The sequence below is a fragment of the Sander lucioperca genome, chromosome 8, assembly GCF_008315115.2.
Source record: "Sander lucioperca isolate FBNREF2018 chromosome 8, SLUC_FBN_1.2, whole genome shotgun sequence".
Lineage (NCBI taxonomy): Eukaryota > Metazoa > Chordata > Actinopteri > Perciformes > Percidae > Sander > Sander lucioperca.
In genome coordinates, this window is record NC_050180.1 from 25498209 (window position 1) to 25514676 (window position 16468).

General features: G+C 40.6%; 1 protein-coding gene across 1 annotated transcript in view; it reads right to left on the bottom strand.

Moving 5' to 3' along the window:
* The window catches only part of LOC116050235 (carbamoyl-phosphate synthase [ammonia], mitochondrial-like), a 32579-nt gene that overhangs the window by 7981 nt on the left and 8130 nt on the right, over nucleotides 1-16468 (bottom strand). The window contains exons 9-14 of the mRNA XM_036004170.1: nucleotides 13174-13241; nucleotides 8866-8941; nucleotides 7555-7632; nucleotides 2975-3082; nucleotides 2651-2740; nucleotides 2120-2290 (exon numbers count right to left, since the gene is read on the bottom strand). Of these exons, the coding sequence (XP_035860063.1) occupies nucleotides 2120-2290; nucleotides 2651-2740; nucleotides 2975-3082; nucleotides 7555-7632; nucleotides 8866-8941; nucleotides 13174-13241 (591 nt within the window). The remainder of the gene's footprint in view (nucleotides 1-2119; nucleotides 2291-2650; nucleotides 2741-2974; nucleotides 3083-7554; nucleotides 7633-8865; nucleotides 8942-13173; nucleotides 13242-16468) is intronic.

Here is a 16468-nt window from a genome sequence, read left to right on the forward strand (position 1 = left end):
GGACACCAAACCACTAAAGCCACTTGCTCCTCTCCCTCTCAGTATCATAAATGCAACAGTTTTATTGTTCCTATGAGTTTGTATATAGAGACAGAAATTACACAATGGGAATTTGTTAGTGAAAATAAAACATGGCCCTTAAATTAGGGCCTGTCAGAGAGAGAATAAAGACAGCAAGAGCAACAGGATGAGAGGAAATGAGACAGATAAATGAAGAAGTTCTCTCTGGGTGGCAATGACTTGTGCCTTGTGATGACGATACAGTGACGGCAGTGTGGATACAGGCTAATGTCACACACTTCAGGCAACTAAGGCTGGATAATGGTTTCAGACATCAGTGTGTTTACAGGGGGGGCTTGATGTTGAGGCAGCAAAAATGTGTTCATGAAGAAAGAAACTAGAACTACTTTTTTTAAACAATTGTCATAAATTGTGGCAGGGTTTCCAGCAAGGCCTGTATTAGTCAGGGCGTGTAAAGTCTGTATCATAGACTCCCAAGTAAACTCTGGAAGGCTTTTAAGCCTGGTGCCTTGAGTATTCAGAGCTCTGATTAATATTCCTCACCACTGTGCAGACTATAAATTGAAAACTTTAGGTGGTGAGGAAGAGTGGGGGATTATACCTGCGTGATTGGCTCCAAACTACCGCCATTGTTACAACAGCTCTGTTGTAATTAGAGGAAGAAATTACTTTGGAAAAAAATAGCTTTGGAACAGCTGGCGACACGTAAACTCTCTCATACCCAATCTAAGAAGTAAGCCTCCCAGAAAGAACCTACGCCCCCCCCATCATTCCTAGGTAGAGCAATAATTGCTGTCTTTGTTATGTGATCCAATGGAAGCTGTACTAGCGGAACCAGCAATATCTATTAAGATATCATACAGTACATGTAAGGCTCTTTACATGGGAAGTCATTTTCCGACCATACATAATACATCAGGCTGTAAGAAGTTCGGAGACATGGTTATTAGGATAAGAAACATTTTAAAGTCACATTTATACAACAAGTAGTTATTACCTTTAAACTCGCCATTAAATCTCTCAAGTCTTTGAGAGTAAATTACTTTATTCATCGGCATATAAAAACCCTTTGAAACACATTGTATATCATTAAAAATCCTTTGTCATCACAGGATGTTTAATCATGTAAGGCGAAAAGTAAAACCTGCTTGACCCGTAAGCCCAACCATAAACGGGGCCCCAGTGTTACTTTCTACATTCAAGACTTGGGGCCCTGTCTTGCACCCGGCGCAGCGCAAAGCCCGACACAAGTGTCTTTGCTAGTTTAAGACCGACGCAGTTGTCAATTTCCCATCCAGCGCCTGTGTCGTTTAAATAGCAAAGATGGGCACAGGTGCGCCCATCTTCATCTAGCCAAATGCTCCATGTACTTTTCTGTACTCACGTTAGTCTTTACCTGCCAGCATGAACGCAATGATTATAAGCAAAAAATGAAACAGATACTTATGTAAACACATCTTTAACAAAATCAAAACAAATCCCTTCTTGAAGCCTGAAACAAATGTTTTAACATAATAGAAAAGCTTAGTCTGATAGCCCTGTCTGACATAGTGCTGATTCACTCTAAGTTCTTGTTGCTAAACGTGGCACAGATAGTAGTTTGGGCAAGAGAATAGGCCCTTTTCTCAGTAGACTTCATAGAAAGAAAAGCACAGGTGTTACCAATAACATTAATAATGGCTCCATGTACCAGTAAGACTTGACAGTGTGACAATGAGCCAGCATGCACAATACCAAGACCCTCAAACTGAAGCACCTAAAGTGAATGATGGCTGAATTCCATTTATTATTTATACCAGTGCTTTGGACAATGAAGACTAAATAAAAGGAAAAGTAAACCCTTTTGTACTTTTGGACTACTGTGACATGTCAAAAAGTCTTCTGTGAAAAATGCCCATCAAGATTATTATCTCTGCATCGAATCCCTGCTTACACTGGTGCATTTCAAAGGGTAGCCCATTGTATAGGATGTTTGTGTTTAAGCCATGAGTCAGAAGTCCTTACTTACTTATAATGCTATCAACGTCTTATTTATTTATTTATCTATACATCCATCCATTCAATCTCTGTGCACAGTTATTTCAGTTTCTCTACTTACCTTGATGCCTACGTAGTCTATAGGGATGATGGGGCTCTCCAGCGAGGGCAGGCTGGCCTCATCCAAAGGCTCTCCCACCATTACTTTTGTTGCCACATTGATAAAGTCCACACCGATTGTTTTTGATACAAAAGGGAAGGAGCGTGATGCCCGCAGATTACACTCTATCACCTAAAAGGGTACACAACACAAAGAGTAATTTCCAAAAAGCAAAAAGACACCCATTTTTGCAGATAGATCAGTGCACAAATTGGCTAAGGCTAATCAAAAAATATACACACTCAGTGCAGTTATGTAAATTCACAAAACACAAACATCTTGGCCAGAGTAAGTACATGCACATTTCCTGTTTGTGTGGTGTAGCTGGAACTTCAAAACTGAAGGCAACAACATTGATCATAAAATCCATCCACCTTTGCAAATTATTCTGAACACAAGGTGATTTCAATTTGGGTGTGAATTTCATTTGCTGCATCCAGGTGTGAAAATGTCGATCTATCATTTAGTCATACCTCGAGAGTTATTACCTACCATAACATCATTGCCTTTAACCAGAAATTGAGTGTTAAAGGGCCCCGAAATTTCAAATGCTTGCGCAATTTTCCGGGTGGAAATCTTAACCTGAGAGCAATGAAAAAAGAACACAACATTTGTAAGGCTGTCTTGACCAGTTTCATCCCATAATATCTCTAAATACACAAATGGAGAGCATTTTTTGTGCATAATGTACTTGTTTAAATGCACACAACACATGAGAGAAACTACTGATTTCCCATGGAATATCAATTGGGTCTTTCAAATAAAATGCTAGTATAATTGATATGGTTTGAGTGTGAATGCTGAGGCTTAACTTACCTTTTCTAGTGCCCCCTGGCTAATAGTTTGGGTTGGTAGCATTAGAGTGGCATCTCCTGAGTGTACCCCTGCATCTTCCACATGCTCCGTTATGGCATGGACCAGCACCTGGACACAGACACACAGTGATTATGTCTCACTTAGAGCATTTGCATGTAGATCATAGCTACTGACATGTTGGTTGATTGAATGATTGCAATGGTGTTTATTCTTGTCTGTTTTTTTTTTTTTATGTGACTGGTTGACTGCAAAATTGAATTGCCCTTTAGGGATAAATAAAGTTGTTTGAACTCAACTTTCACATCCTCCATTCTCTGATGAACATTTTTCAGACTTAGAGGCAGAAGGCCTTCAGGCTTTATGTGTTTATAACTACGTAACGTATGTCACAGTGCAAAATAGTATACGAAAATGCAGTGTCATCATATAGTGAGCCAGTTCAAAAACAGTGAGTGTTGAGCTGTGCATTTGGAGGAAATTAATAAATTCAATCAGGTCAGATTAAAAGTCTGCTCAGGACAAACGGACTATATTTGTTGATGGACTACGTAGGAAACAATGTACACTGTCAAAAGAATAACTTCCAACTCTTCACCCACAGGAAAGGAGATTTGTATCACCAAGCAACGCTGTGCGAGTGTGTGTGTCTGTAAATGAGCTGCCGTGTCATTAGCTCATTTAAACTGCTGCTAACCACAGCATTCATTAGCACTCTTCAGATAGAGCCTGTAATTAATATGTATTATCTCTGACACACACACACACACACACACACACACACACACACACACACACACACACACTAAGGCCCGTTTGGTATTCAATGAATGGACAGCTTGTTAATGTGATACTGAAGATAAAGAAGGGGCTGTATTCAGGGAAAGTAGAGAGAGAAAATCTACTATACAACTGGATTGCCCACGTTCTAACTAACACCCTTGAAATGACTCCCACAGCCTAAACAATAGAAAACAGATCGGGCGTTCAGGACAAGTACTTAGGTGGCTCCGTCGCCTAATGCAACTTACAATGCGAACAATTATACAGTTATATAAGTTTTCAAAACCAGCTCATGGTTAAGGGACTGTTAACGTACAGGAATGATCCCTCTGAGAGGTTCTACATTTTCCCAGAATGCCTTTCAACACCCCACAGAAAAAGAGAACCAGATTGTGTGCGTCTTTATATTAGTAATAATAATAGTATGTGTGAAAAGAAGTAAAATCAGATGACTTTGTTTTGAATAATCATTACGGTATGATATAGTTTCTTCACACAAAAAAGCAATAACCTTGTTAAAATGTCTTAAAAATAACAAACTCATTGAAATAACCAGACTCTATGAATATTCAAATATTGTTAATTTCACTGCTGGACACAAGATGTCTCCTACTTCAATGAAAAATGTATGTCCACTGGAGGTTTCACGTTTCAACATCACATGTGGCATGTGTAAGTTGCATACTGGACCATGATTGGCTGCCATACTAGTTTGACGTCACAAAATCATGCTCGTACATTCACGTGTTAAACTGAAGCCCTTTCTCATTTACCAAATTTGAACCTCCTCAATCCTCGGGCTTGTGACCCGGAAATCATTCTCAGTGTGCCATGTTGAAGGACGTTCCAATTCCTAAAATGCACATCGAGAAGCGAGGGCCTCTGAGGAATTATAATCGAAGATACACGGATGTGTCCTCTGCGGAAGTCTTTTTACCCGTGGCATGTAAACAAAGAGGCATGACAGAGCAAGAGGAGGAAAGAGAGAGAAAAAAGGGGAGAGAGCGATAATAGAGTAATATCTGCGGCCCCGTGATTAATCTAACATTACGGATCGGGCCGGTCGGATAATATAAATTAACATGATTAATAGCGGGTGGGTGAAATAATACACAATCAACAAAGAAATATTATTTATGTTGTCTAAAATGTGAACAACAGCTGCTGTCGGACAGACAGCTTCATTTGTAAGTGTGTCTAGAGAGATGTTCAAGAAACAGCCTATTTCAGTGGTAAAATGTCTAGTTTGGTTTAAAGTTTATAACTACAGTTAGTTTGGCTGCTTAAATGTCCAACAAAATAGGCTGCATTGACATTACTGCGCGTATGGAAACATTTACAAGCAGCCTCTCCTAATCATTAAAGTAAATCGTTATAAAAAAACACTCATAGGTCCTACATTAATACGATAAGCTATAATCATTTAAAAAGCAACGCTGCCTACAGGGACTGTAGACGGGCAGGCAAATGTCCAGACGGGTCTCTAAATCAGAGAAAATAATTAATTCAGGTGGGTGGAAGGTGGATGATTTTAAGTTTACAGACTGATTTGGATGAAGAGCTGATCCACGCATTAATAATAGTGCATTTGTGTGTAGCCTATATAATATACTGTAGCATACCCTATATACAGTATTTGTATAGTTCTTTTCATACAAACATTTATAGTGTTTTACACTAAAATAGCCTATAAAGGCTATAGCCATATACTGTTTATGTAGGCTACAGGCTATTATAAATACTTTATATATGTGTTAAATACTTTACCCCTTCAAAAGATGAATTTGAAAACCGCCTTCTAGTGTCACACTCTGCACATACTATATATACAGTGGCTTGCATAAGTTTACACACCCATGCTAAAGTTGACTATAAAGAGGAATAAAAAAAACATCTTTTGGAAATTGATATTAATGCCTTAATTAAAAAATTAGGAAAAATCCAACCTTTAAGGACACCAATTTTCTTTGTGAATGAATAATGTATCGTAAATAAATAAATCTCTAGGTATGTTGAACAGTATGTGATGATGTGGGGCTATTTTAATTCCAAAGGCCAAGAGAACTTTATTATGATGCATAGTATCCTGGATCCATGAAATAACTGGCCTTTAAAAATAAAAATCTGCCTGCCTCTATGTGAATTTAACATAGAGGTGTACTTACTTATGCCCTCTGTATTATTTATTTACGATACATTGGTGTCCTTAAAGCAGCCATATTATGCTCATTTTCAGGTTCATAATTGTATTTTAAGGTTGTACCAGAATAGGTTTACATGGTTTAATTTTCAAAAAACACCATATTTTTGTTGTACTGCACCGCTCTCTCTCACTGCTGCAGATCCTCTTTTCACCTGGTCTCTGTTTTAGCTACAGAGTGAGACCTCTTTTCTTCTTCTTCTTCTGTACTATCTTTGATTGCACTGCACATGCGCAGTAGCTCAGATGTAGATCATGTCAGCTAGCTAGCTCCATAGACAGTAAAAGAAAGGCTGTTTCTACAACTTCGGTCAGTTACAAGGCAGGATTAGCTGGGAGACTTCTAAATGAGGGCGCACATGGAAGTAGTTCTTTTGTAGATTATGGTGAACTTGTGTGTGTTGTAGCAGTGCTTTGCTATTGAGAACGAGGTAGCATGCTAGCGTTAGCATGCTAGCGTTAGCATGCTAACGCTACGAGCTAATGGTTGCGGTTAGCCTGCTCGTGCCGATTTTGAACAGCTCACCCAGAGACTGAAGGCAGGACACATTCAGAAACTGTATCTCACTCTAAACACCATAGATGGATTTTTTTCAAAGTTTGTATGAGTGTGGAAGCACCAGAGACACAACATAACACCCCAAATCCCAGAAAAAGTGTTTTTTTCATAATATGGGCACTTTAAAGGTTGGAATTTTCCTTTTTTTTATTAATGCATTAAGGTAAATTTCCAAAATATGTTTTTTTATTCCTCTTTTTAGTCAGCTTTAGCATGGGTGTTTTAACTTATGCAAGCCACTGTATACAATATTATACTATATTATGCATAATACTTTCTGAATTTTACAACATTACTAAAACTGTACTCTGTTTTATTTTGGAATTTTCTAATACTTCTGTGGAATAAATTAAGTTGAGCAATATGGTTGTATATTTATAATGGAGCAACACAGAGCAGAAGAAACTTCAAAGCCAAAGAAAATGACAAATCTGTGGCGCACGTCAATCAGATATGGACAGTTTGTTGAACAAGAATCATTTCAATATGGCCTAAACTGATCTAATCTAAAAAGAAAAAATAATTTAGTATCACCACTTTTCTGCATTTTGGTTTTAATGTATTCCATTCTCCCAATCAGATCTGTCTGGGCTGTAATGTCATTTCGCCGAAGATGAATGAGATTACTTTCACTTTATTCATCTACTGGGCTCAATATCTCCATTTAAACTGACTAAATAATGCCAGGCTACTGGATACTGTTATAAATAAATAAAAATATGGTCAAACAGGGTGTCAATACGAATAAAATGCAGATACAAATAATGTTTTCCAGGCGGTTACACTGGGCAACATGATGTTACATTATGTAGAAGATAATTACTAACAAGTAATATTCTAAATAAATCACACTCACTTTTTATTTTCTGGCACTTCACGTAATTATTGCAGGCAGAAAATAATAATACGCCTGGTGCATGTTGTATATTTAACCTGCAATGGCAAGGCTTCTTCACATACACAGGATGGCAACACAGTGGTATTAAGAAGAGTAAGACAAAAGCTCATAAAACTAGACAGAACGTGTCAGTAAAGTCTCACCTTGCCACCTTTTGCCACAGCATCCACCTCTACCTCCCTGGCACCGCTAATGAACTTGGTGATGACCACTGGATGCTCCTGGAAGAAAGACAGCAGGATGGTTAGTCTATCAATTATTTAAAAGGGGAAAACCCCTGCCTGAAAAAGGTTGTTGCCTCTCGAGTGTATTGCAGTCTCTAACATTTTAGTTAATGAAGATTGTTACCTTGGCTCTGTGCCAAAAATTTGAAATCTAGCAATGACTCCATGGTAACTTTTGAGTGTGTTCACATGAATACAGAAAAATATTTCTGCTCAGCTAAAGCAACCAATGAGTTTTTGTTTGCATCATATAGTTTAATGTTCTTGACTAGTTATGTTTGTTACCAGACCCCAATCCAACTCTGCCTGTGACCCACTTTCTCAAGACTAGACTGTAGGCAAAACAAACAAAAAGTTAAGATGGTTGCAGTACAGGCCTGGCAAAGCATCTCCAGGGAAGTGCCTGCTGATGTGTATGGGTCATAGACTTCAAACAAGAAACTTCATTTACTGCAAAGGATTTGAAACCAAATATTAACTATGATGTCTTTTTTCAGTTGGTCAATTTACATTTGATGTTTTAAAATTAGGACTTTGTATTACAATTTCTACAAATCCTGCACTGCTCACCTGACGTGGACATTAGCACCCCTTAGATTAAAGCTAAAGGTCATCAATTTAACCTGATGGTCAATGTTTCACTTTGAATCCAATTTGCTGGAGTACACGCCAACAAAAACAAAAACAATGTGTCATTACTATTCAAATACCTTAAAAGACTTCACTGTGTGCACATGTTGTAGGACTTGAATGTGATAGAAGAGTATGCATTATTGCTCTTATAAAACCTATGAAACTACTATTAAATGGCTTGCTTTGTTGTTTTGAAAGTGTAATATGGCCATGTATGTGTGTATGCCTTTAGTCCCAGGTAGGGGCCCTTGGAGAGGCCAGGTGCCTCAAAGCCACCAAGGGATTCAGTGAAGTAGAGATGCACACACAATACTAGCCAACAGCCATGACAGCTGGTAGCATCAGTTAATTGAAAGCTGAGGGAGAACGCAATGCGGAAGTGTGTGTGTGTGTGTGTGTGTGTGTGTGTGTGTGTGTGTGAGAGAGTGTGTGTGTGTGTGTATGTGTGTGTGTGAGAAAGAGAGAGTGAGCACTTGTCCTAACATGCAATACAATTCAAGACAAGTGAAAAATGAAAAGCCAAAGTGTGACTTATTGAGGAAATATTTCTCTCCCACATGTGCAGGCATACACACGCAGAGTTAACACTGATCTCACCTGGGACACCTGAGTTGCCTCCCCCAAGAAGCGTTTCATCTCCTCTTCTCCGTACACAACGTTCATCGCAGAGCCGCTGGTGAGATGCAAGCAGAAGAGGGAGAGAGAGAAAAGAGAGTGAGGGAGAGAAAGCAAAAGGCCACAGGAGAGGAAGAGAAGCAATCAAAGACTAGAACATACAAGCTTCAAATGATCGTTCAAAACACTCTATCTCTCCGTTGCATCACTATTACCATCGGGAACAAGCTCTGGAAACAGTTAAAATAAGGAGCGAGAGAGAGAAGAACAGCTATTTAGGTCGAAAAGCACTCCAGGCTCTTGAAAACGAGTTCAGAGCTTAGTCATTAAAAAAACAACAGATTTAGGCTAGTTTTGTTGTGGTGGTTGTTATTTTTGATTCTAGACTTCAAAAGGAGGGGTTGAGAGAAACAGGACAGATAAAGGCCAAATGCTTGGGTCAGATTTGTATTGCTTAGCTATCTGTTGCTCAGAGGCAGACATATGTCCAACCCTAAAATAAATATTCACCCTTCATTTGTGATTCATATGCATTTACATTCAGGCATATCCTTGACTTGGATGCCACCTAGTTTCTGCATGCCTGTTCTCTGAATTTTCAAATGAATCCAATCATTTAGAAGAAATGTTTTTAATACTATTCTACATACTGTATGATGTTATGAAGAGTAAAAAAAAAAGTTTATGTTGGCCCAGTGTTGGTCCCTGAGAATATTGAGTCAGAACTATCAGTACTCCATTAGTAATACTATTTTACTCAGCAGTAACAGTAGTAGTAGCAAAAGTGCTGTGTTAATTTGATCTTCTTTGCCTAAAAATAGTCAAATTAAATATTTTTATACCAGTGGGTGACGAAAAGTCATGACATTTAGCTATCACTTGAGTGAAGAGTGGGAGTGGCAGTTATTTTAAAGAAGACTGACCACCTTTTCCCTCTCTGCAGACTGCAAAGAGAGGGCATCGTTTTAGGCAACTGAGGTAAAATTGTCCTAATGTAAATCAAACACTGGATCTAAAATAAGACTGAGTAAGAATAAGAGTCAGTTCTATTTCATTCTTACTTAACGCCAGAGGCAGTGCTTAACACTGAATATATTCCGTATCGCGCTTGCGTAGGTCGAGTATTTATATCAACAAATTCACCTGTGACCTCGGGGTGACCCTAGCCAAGGTATCAAGTTCCGGTGTCATCCCTGAGCTCATTACTTTTTCATCTTCTCGCTATGCAGGTCGTCTGCCATCTGTGGTAGCATTAGCATTAGCTTTAGTTGAAAACTGTAGACTATTGTTTATTACTAAGCTCGCCGCTTGTAGCCTTGCGATTACGGTTGGAGTTGCAAATTTTTCGCCCTCCAAAGGCTGCGGCCAAGCTGTCCCTCTTCAGGAAGGGGATGGTGTATTCGCCGTTCAGCTTCAAACGAAGCCCCGGACTGGCGGACGCTCTGGACCCACTCGCAACTTCTGCACTAGGTAAGATTGATTTTGTTTATGTTGACATTATGTTAGTGAGGGTAGTGTGCTCGCTTCCCTCTCCTGTATGCGATTGTCTGTTTCGCTTTTGCTGGGCGCTTTCGCTGTGCTGAGTGACCTTGATGACCTTAACTGGTAACATGTAACTCCAAATACTAACGTTAGCATGTTCGCTCAGGGTTAATTACTGTAACTGTAATCACCAGTGTAACATCTTGTGTCGGTGAAGGGTGTGTCCTCGCTCCCTTCTCGCTGTACTGTTGTACATCGGCCCGTGCTCTCGCTCAGGCTAATTTGGAGGGTCGCTATCAAGAGTGTGGGGTTGGATATTGACAGCTATTGTGCCAGTGAAGAAAGTGTTCTCGCTTTCCTCTCACTGCACGTACTGTTTATTATTTTAATCTGATAGTTAAAGTTACAGGTTAAATATGGCACTATACGTGTTTTTTGGTTTAGTTTTTTTCTGTCATCGCAGTGCTCTCGCTCTGACTGACTTTGGCCATCAATCGGTGGCGGAGTTTCTTCACCGTTATTGATGGACTCTCATAGTTGTAGTGTTTGTATGGCTCCTCTGCAACCCAAAGACGCCCACGACCTCTGCCCCCCTTGTCTTGGGGTCAAACATCTAAGGGAGGGCCTCTCAGAGGACCCCTGCATGAACTGCAGCTACATGCCCCGCACAGTGAGGGCTGCTAGGCTGGCCAAAGTGGAACTCCAGGGGGGGTCATTCTGACTTGTCTTTTTCAGAGCAGTTGACCCCAGCCCAACCTACCCTATCCAAGCGTCGGACCACGGAGGCTGTGGGTGCTCCTTCCAGGAAGAAGGCTAAGTCTAGCGGGCTGTCTGCTAAGGTAAACTTGCTGACCGCTGAGCTGGACCAGATGAAGTCTCTCCTTCTACTCGATTTATAGCTACGGGCAATGTTTTTACCAGGAGGGCGGAACCAGGTCGCGGACTCTCTTGTCAACAGCCTCCACCGGGGGAGTGGCGGCTTCATCCAGATGTGGTACACAGGATCTGGGGCTCTTCGTCAGGGCGGAAATAGATCTTTTCGCTTCGGAGATGTCGACCCATTGCCACTTATGGTTTTCTTTGATGGAGAAGAACAGCCCTCTTGGCCAGGATGCTCTGGCTCATGCGTGGCCAGAGGGCCTTCTCTATGCCTTTCCTGTTTCCTCTGATCTTGCCGACGCTTGTCAGAGTGCTTCATCAGGGCCACAGGCTTCTTCTGGTGGCCCCCTTCTGGCCAGCCAGGACTTGGTTCTCCTTGCTTCACAGACTCTGCTACAAGGCGCCCTGGCGACTCCCCGGCAGGAAGGACCTTCTGTCTCAGTCGGGCAGTAGGATTTGGCATCCCGACCCCTGCCGCCTTCAGCTGTGGGTTTGGCCGCTGAAGGGCCCGACTCGCTGTTGACAGATTGCATAGAGCCTGTCAGGAATACTATCCTGAATGCCAGAGCACTGTCTACCCGTCTACAGTACAGGAACAGGTGGAAACTTTGTTTCCGAGTTGTGTACGGCTCGTAATTATGACCCAGTGCATTGTTCTGTGCCTGCCATCCTTGAGTTTCTGCAGACCCTCCTGGATGGTGGCCGGTCTCCCTCTACCCTAAGAGTCTACGTGGCTGCCATTTCGTCACAGCATGTTGCGGTTGACAATAACACTGTGGGGAAAAAAGGGGCTCTGAGGTTGTGTCCCACAAGCGCCCCAAGGGCTCCTGCATGGGACCTGCCTCTGGTGCTGGACACCCTATGCTCGCCTCCCTTTGAACCCTTGGCACAGGCAGAGCTGAGGTGGTTGGGCTGACAACCACCACAAGCTCCTCCTAAAGTGCTGGCACACTCACACCTCAATCAGCCTATCCAACTGGCACGATTGGACCCCAGTTTCGGAGAAAGAATTCCTTAGAACTACTGTGCATTTGCATTTCATTCAGGACTGTAAACAGTGTAGGAATTAGACACATTCTTAATGTTTAAGCTATGGATTGACATTTTGGAAAATGTTTTACTTGGAATGATGGTTTTTCTCGCTTGAACATATTTAAGGGCTAAATACTTTTAGTTTTAGTGTCTGTGTGTGCATTTTACCGTTATGAAAAATGACGCATGAATCTGACGAGGAAGAGTGTTTTGGAGTGGAAATGTGTGAGTTGTGCATATGTACTAAGGCTGAGAAGAACATTAAAAACCATTAACAAGTATGTCAAAAGGGAAGAGTGAAAATGCTTTAGGGATGGGAAAAGATCAGAGGGAGTTCACCCTACGCAGGAGAGGAGAGGAGAGGAGAGGAGAGGAGAGGAGGCTCATCTGCCTCATTAACAGTATCCGGCAAAGCATACGTCATTCATACTTACATACATACATACATCACGGCTTGCATGTAAAACCATAAAAAGTCCAACGCTCCCTATACACAAGTTTCTGCTCAGTGACAAAGCCCTGATGAATACAGGGTCTCATCACAACATCTGCTGGACAAAAATGTCACTGCAAGATTGGAGATGTAATTTGAGTAAAGTTCATTAATCATCAGAAGTGAATTAGTTATTAAGAAAGTCAATGTTTTTTTTATTTCATGCCTTAGCCAATCAGGACTGAACTGTTTTCTTCCCTGTTATTTCTTAATATACTTTATTGGCTAGAAATTAAACACATGAAAAAAAACAAATATACCAAATTTTAGACAAAACAATGGGCTTGTTATTGATTATGGTGTTGAAGAATCAGCCACTACATTCCTGATTAAGGGCCTGCTGATATGATAATCTTATCCACTTCAACTTCAGAGAATGTTGGCTGACGTGTGCTGAAACTTACCTGAGAACATAGGAGGGGCGCAGCAGACAGGGATAGCCCACTTGGTTGGCGAAGGCAAAGGCGTCTTCCTGTGGAGGAAAAGAAAAGCACAGCAGATGTTGTAAGCTTTATTTACTGTATCATTTTGATCGACTAAGATTAGAATGATAATGTAGAGCGAGGTGGTCATTATTGCGAATGAAACCCTGACAGGATGATCGTGGAGGGGTCTTGAATCACCCTGAAGCTTGTTAAATGGCTACTTAATAAAGAAATCCATTAGTATTTGACACAAAATATTGATTTAAAAGTGGTCCTCCAAAGTCTATGTCCTAACCTGCTTCCATAGAATGCCATAATTAATCAGAATCAAGCATTCAACAAAGCATTGTAATATGTCCTGATAGTGATGCCAGAAATCCTCCAGAATGGTCTGTCACACCTTGGAGCCACTTATTAACACGTGTTAACTTCTGATGAAGTGGCATTAAGCTCTTGGAATGAAACTGTTTTGTCTGTCTTGATGAAGATTTTTCAGTTATTAGTTTAAATAAACAAGTAGTAAAATGTGGTTAAAATTGAGGCAAATGCAGGACAAATATTGAAAAGGTTTTGACTGTTGGAAAAAATGTGGAGGTTTGAAATGTAAACACATTTGATTGCTCCATGACTTACATTTACTGAGGTACAAACTCTTTTGAGGCAGACAATTTTAACAAACACAAAATCAACAGAAAACAGCCAATAGTTCAACAAAAAAGTAATTTAAAAAATAAAAATAAAACACAAAAAAGCATTTCGTAAAATAATAGTAAAGAATGGCTGTAAAAGATGAACACCAATTTGGTTGATCCCTGACCTGGAAAACTTCATCACATATCACCCATCATCAGTCTTTAACCTGAGCTTTGTTTTGTATTCATCTTTATGCAACTCTCCGTGTATTATTCATTAAGGAATTCACAATGTTTGAACGCTGTATGATTAGAGCCACTGGAGACAGAAAACAGAGAATCAATATCAAATCAAGGGTGTGTGTTTGCGCTTGTCTTTGTAACAAACCCTCTCATACAGCAAGCATCATTTTACACAATTTAAAGGCTTCAAGAATGAAAGATATTCACCCATGTCTGCTAAGAAAAGGAGTAATCAAAAGAGTAAAAGGGAGAGTATAAGTGATCCAACAGTCCTAAAGTGGCACTTCAATTTATCTCCCTTTTGATTTTCTTTCCTTGCATTCAGTTTTCATGAGGAATGAGAGAAGAAAGAGTGAGTCGTGGAAGGAGTCTAGCAGAAAGAGAGAGGCTGTGTGTCATCATCATCATCATCATCATCATCGCTCTCTCTCCTCTCCATCTCTCTGCAGGTTTAGCCTCTTTCTCGCCAGGTGGGATACCATTAAAAAACACAAAATAGCTTCCCAGAGACGCAAGAACCATCTCCCCACGGCTCTACTGGAGTTATTCCAGCTCTATAAAAACAAACCGTTTCTTCAAGATAGGCAGGGAAATAGAATATGTAGGTAGACTCTGGAGAGACACAGAACTTTGTCTGTGTGCAATGGCTAATCGTTCCTCAGTGGTGAACCGGGAAGCGTGCAAAAGCGGGACCCAAAGCGTAACGGTGGGGAGGCAAACGTCAGTAAATATCGAGAAGTGTGAGCTGCAAGGTCTGTGGTACATTGCCATTGCAAATATCCCATTAACATTGACAGAGTTAAAGCGCCAAAATTGGTCTACGTTGACTATAGCGCCCCCTAAAGGCCGATCTTCACCAAATTTGGTACAGAGCCTCAGAGCGTCAAGCCAAACAAGCATCACAAGTTTCATGTTGATAGCAATTACTACGGTACAAAAATTGCAATCGCAAATGTCCCATTTACATACATCCGAGTTATTGGCCAAAACACATATACGTTGATTATAGCGCCCCCTAATGGCCGATATTTGCCAAATTTGGTACAGAGATTCGTAGTGCGGTGTTGAAAAATAATCTCAAGTTCTTTGCTAATAGCATTTAATTTGGCAGAGATATGCTAAAGTTCGTGTTTCGTAGCTAGCTTTGAAATTTTGTTTGGTCGTCAATTGTGTATAGTTTAACATAGCGAAATTCTTTTGATAACTTTTGGTCAGGTCCATCTGGAGATGCTACGTACCAGGTTTCGTGCAGATCGGTCGCACGGAGTTCAAAAAAGTTGCTTTTGCACATTGGGAAAAACTTCTTAGCGGACATGGGCATGGCCTATATCATCAGATTCAGTGTAATGTGGAAGTTATAGGCAAAAACACGTTTGACATCATTATAGCGCCACCTAGTGGTCCATATGTGTAATTTTTGGTATGTGAGGTCCATGAATCATTGTACATCTACACTGTAAATTTGAAGTTGCTCACAGTAGTGGAAGTGGTGAATCCAAACCTGGGACACATAGGCCACGCCCACTTTGACCAATCAGTACCCCAGTGTGGCCCTAGATGGTACCCTCAAAATTTTGTAAAAATCGGATGAGCCGTTCATGAGATATAAACCTTTTGTACTTGTAGCGCCCCCTAGTGGCCAATTTTCGTAAAATTTGTTTCGCATTAATACCATTTATTTTGGCTGAGATATGGCAAAGTTCGTGTTTTTGTAGCTAGCTGCACAAATTTGTTCGTGCGTAATTTGCGAAATTTTTATCCGCTAAAAATTATTTTGATAACTTTTTGTCAAGTCGGTCTGGAGATGCTACGTACCAAGTTTCGTGCAGATCGGTCGCACGGTCTAGGAGGAGTTAGAAAAAATAGGTTAACGATAAATCACGATTTTTCGTTCATAAAAGTCTAGGCGGAAATGGGCGTGGCCTATATCAGGAGATTCAGCTGAATTCAAGGAACGCGTGGATATGTGTATTTTTAATGTGTGATGTACCGTTTCGGAGTTATAGGGCCAAACACGTTTTTTCTGCTATAGCGCCATCATTTTTTTTTCTGAGGTCCTTGCAGGGATCTGGACCAGTCCTGAAAATGGCACCCAGCCCCCTCGGGCTTGGACCCCTAAAAAGCTAAATCATCATCAGACGATAGCGGATGGGTTCTGAGACTGCATTTCGGACAATGCATTCCGCCTCTTTTCCTCTCCACACAAATTATTTAACTGCATGCACTAAAGCCCACTCAAACAAAAATAAAAATTACCTACATGGGAGTGTCTTTTAAAAGCAAACATAATTAGCTTGAACTAACATTTTCAAAACACCCTGAGCTACCGCCTAACTCATCATTCTGGTGGAAACCCTAATACCGTTACTCAGGGAAATCCTCCTTTTACAAATTGTTGA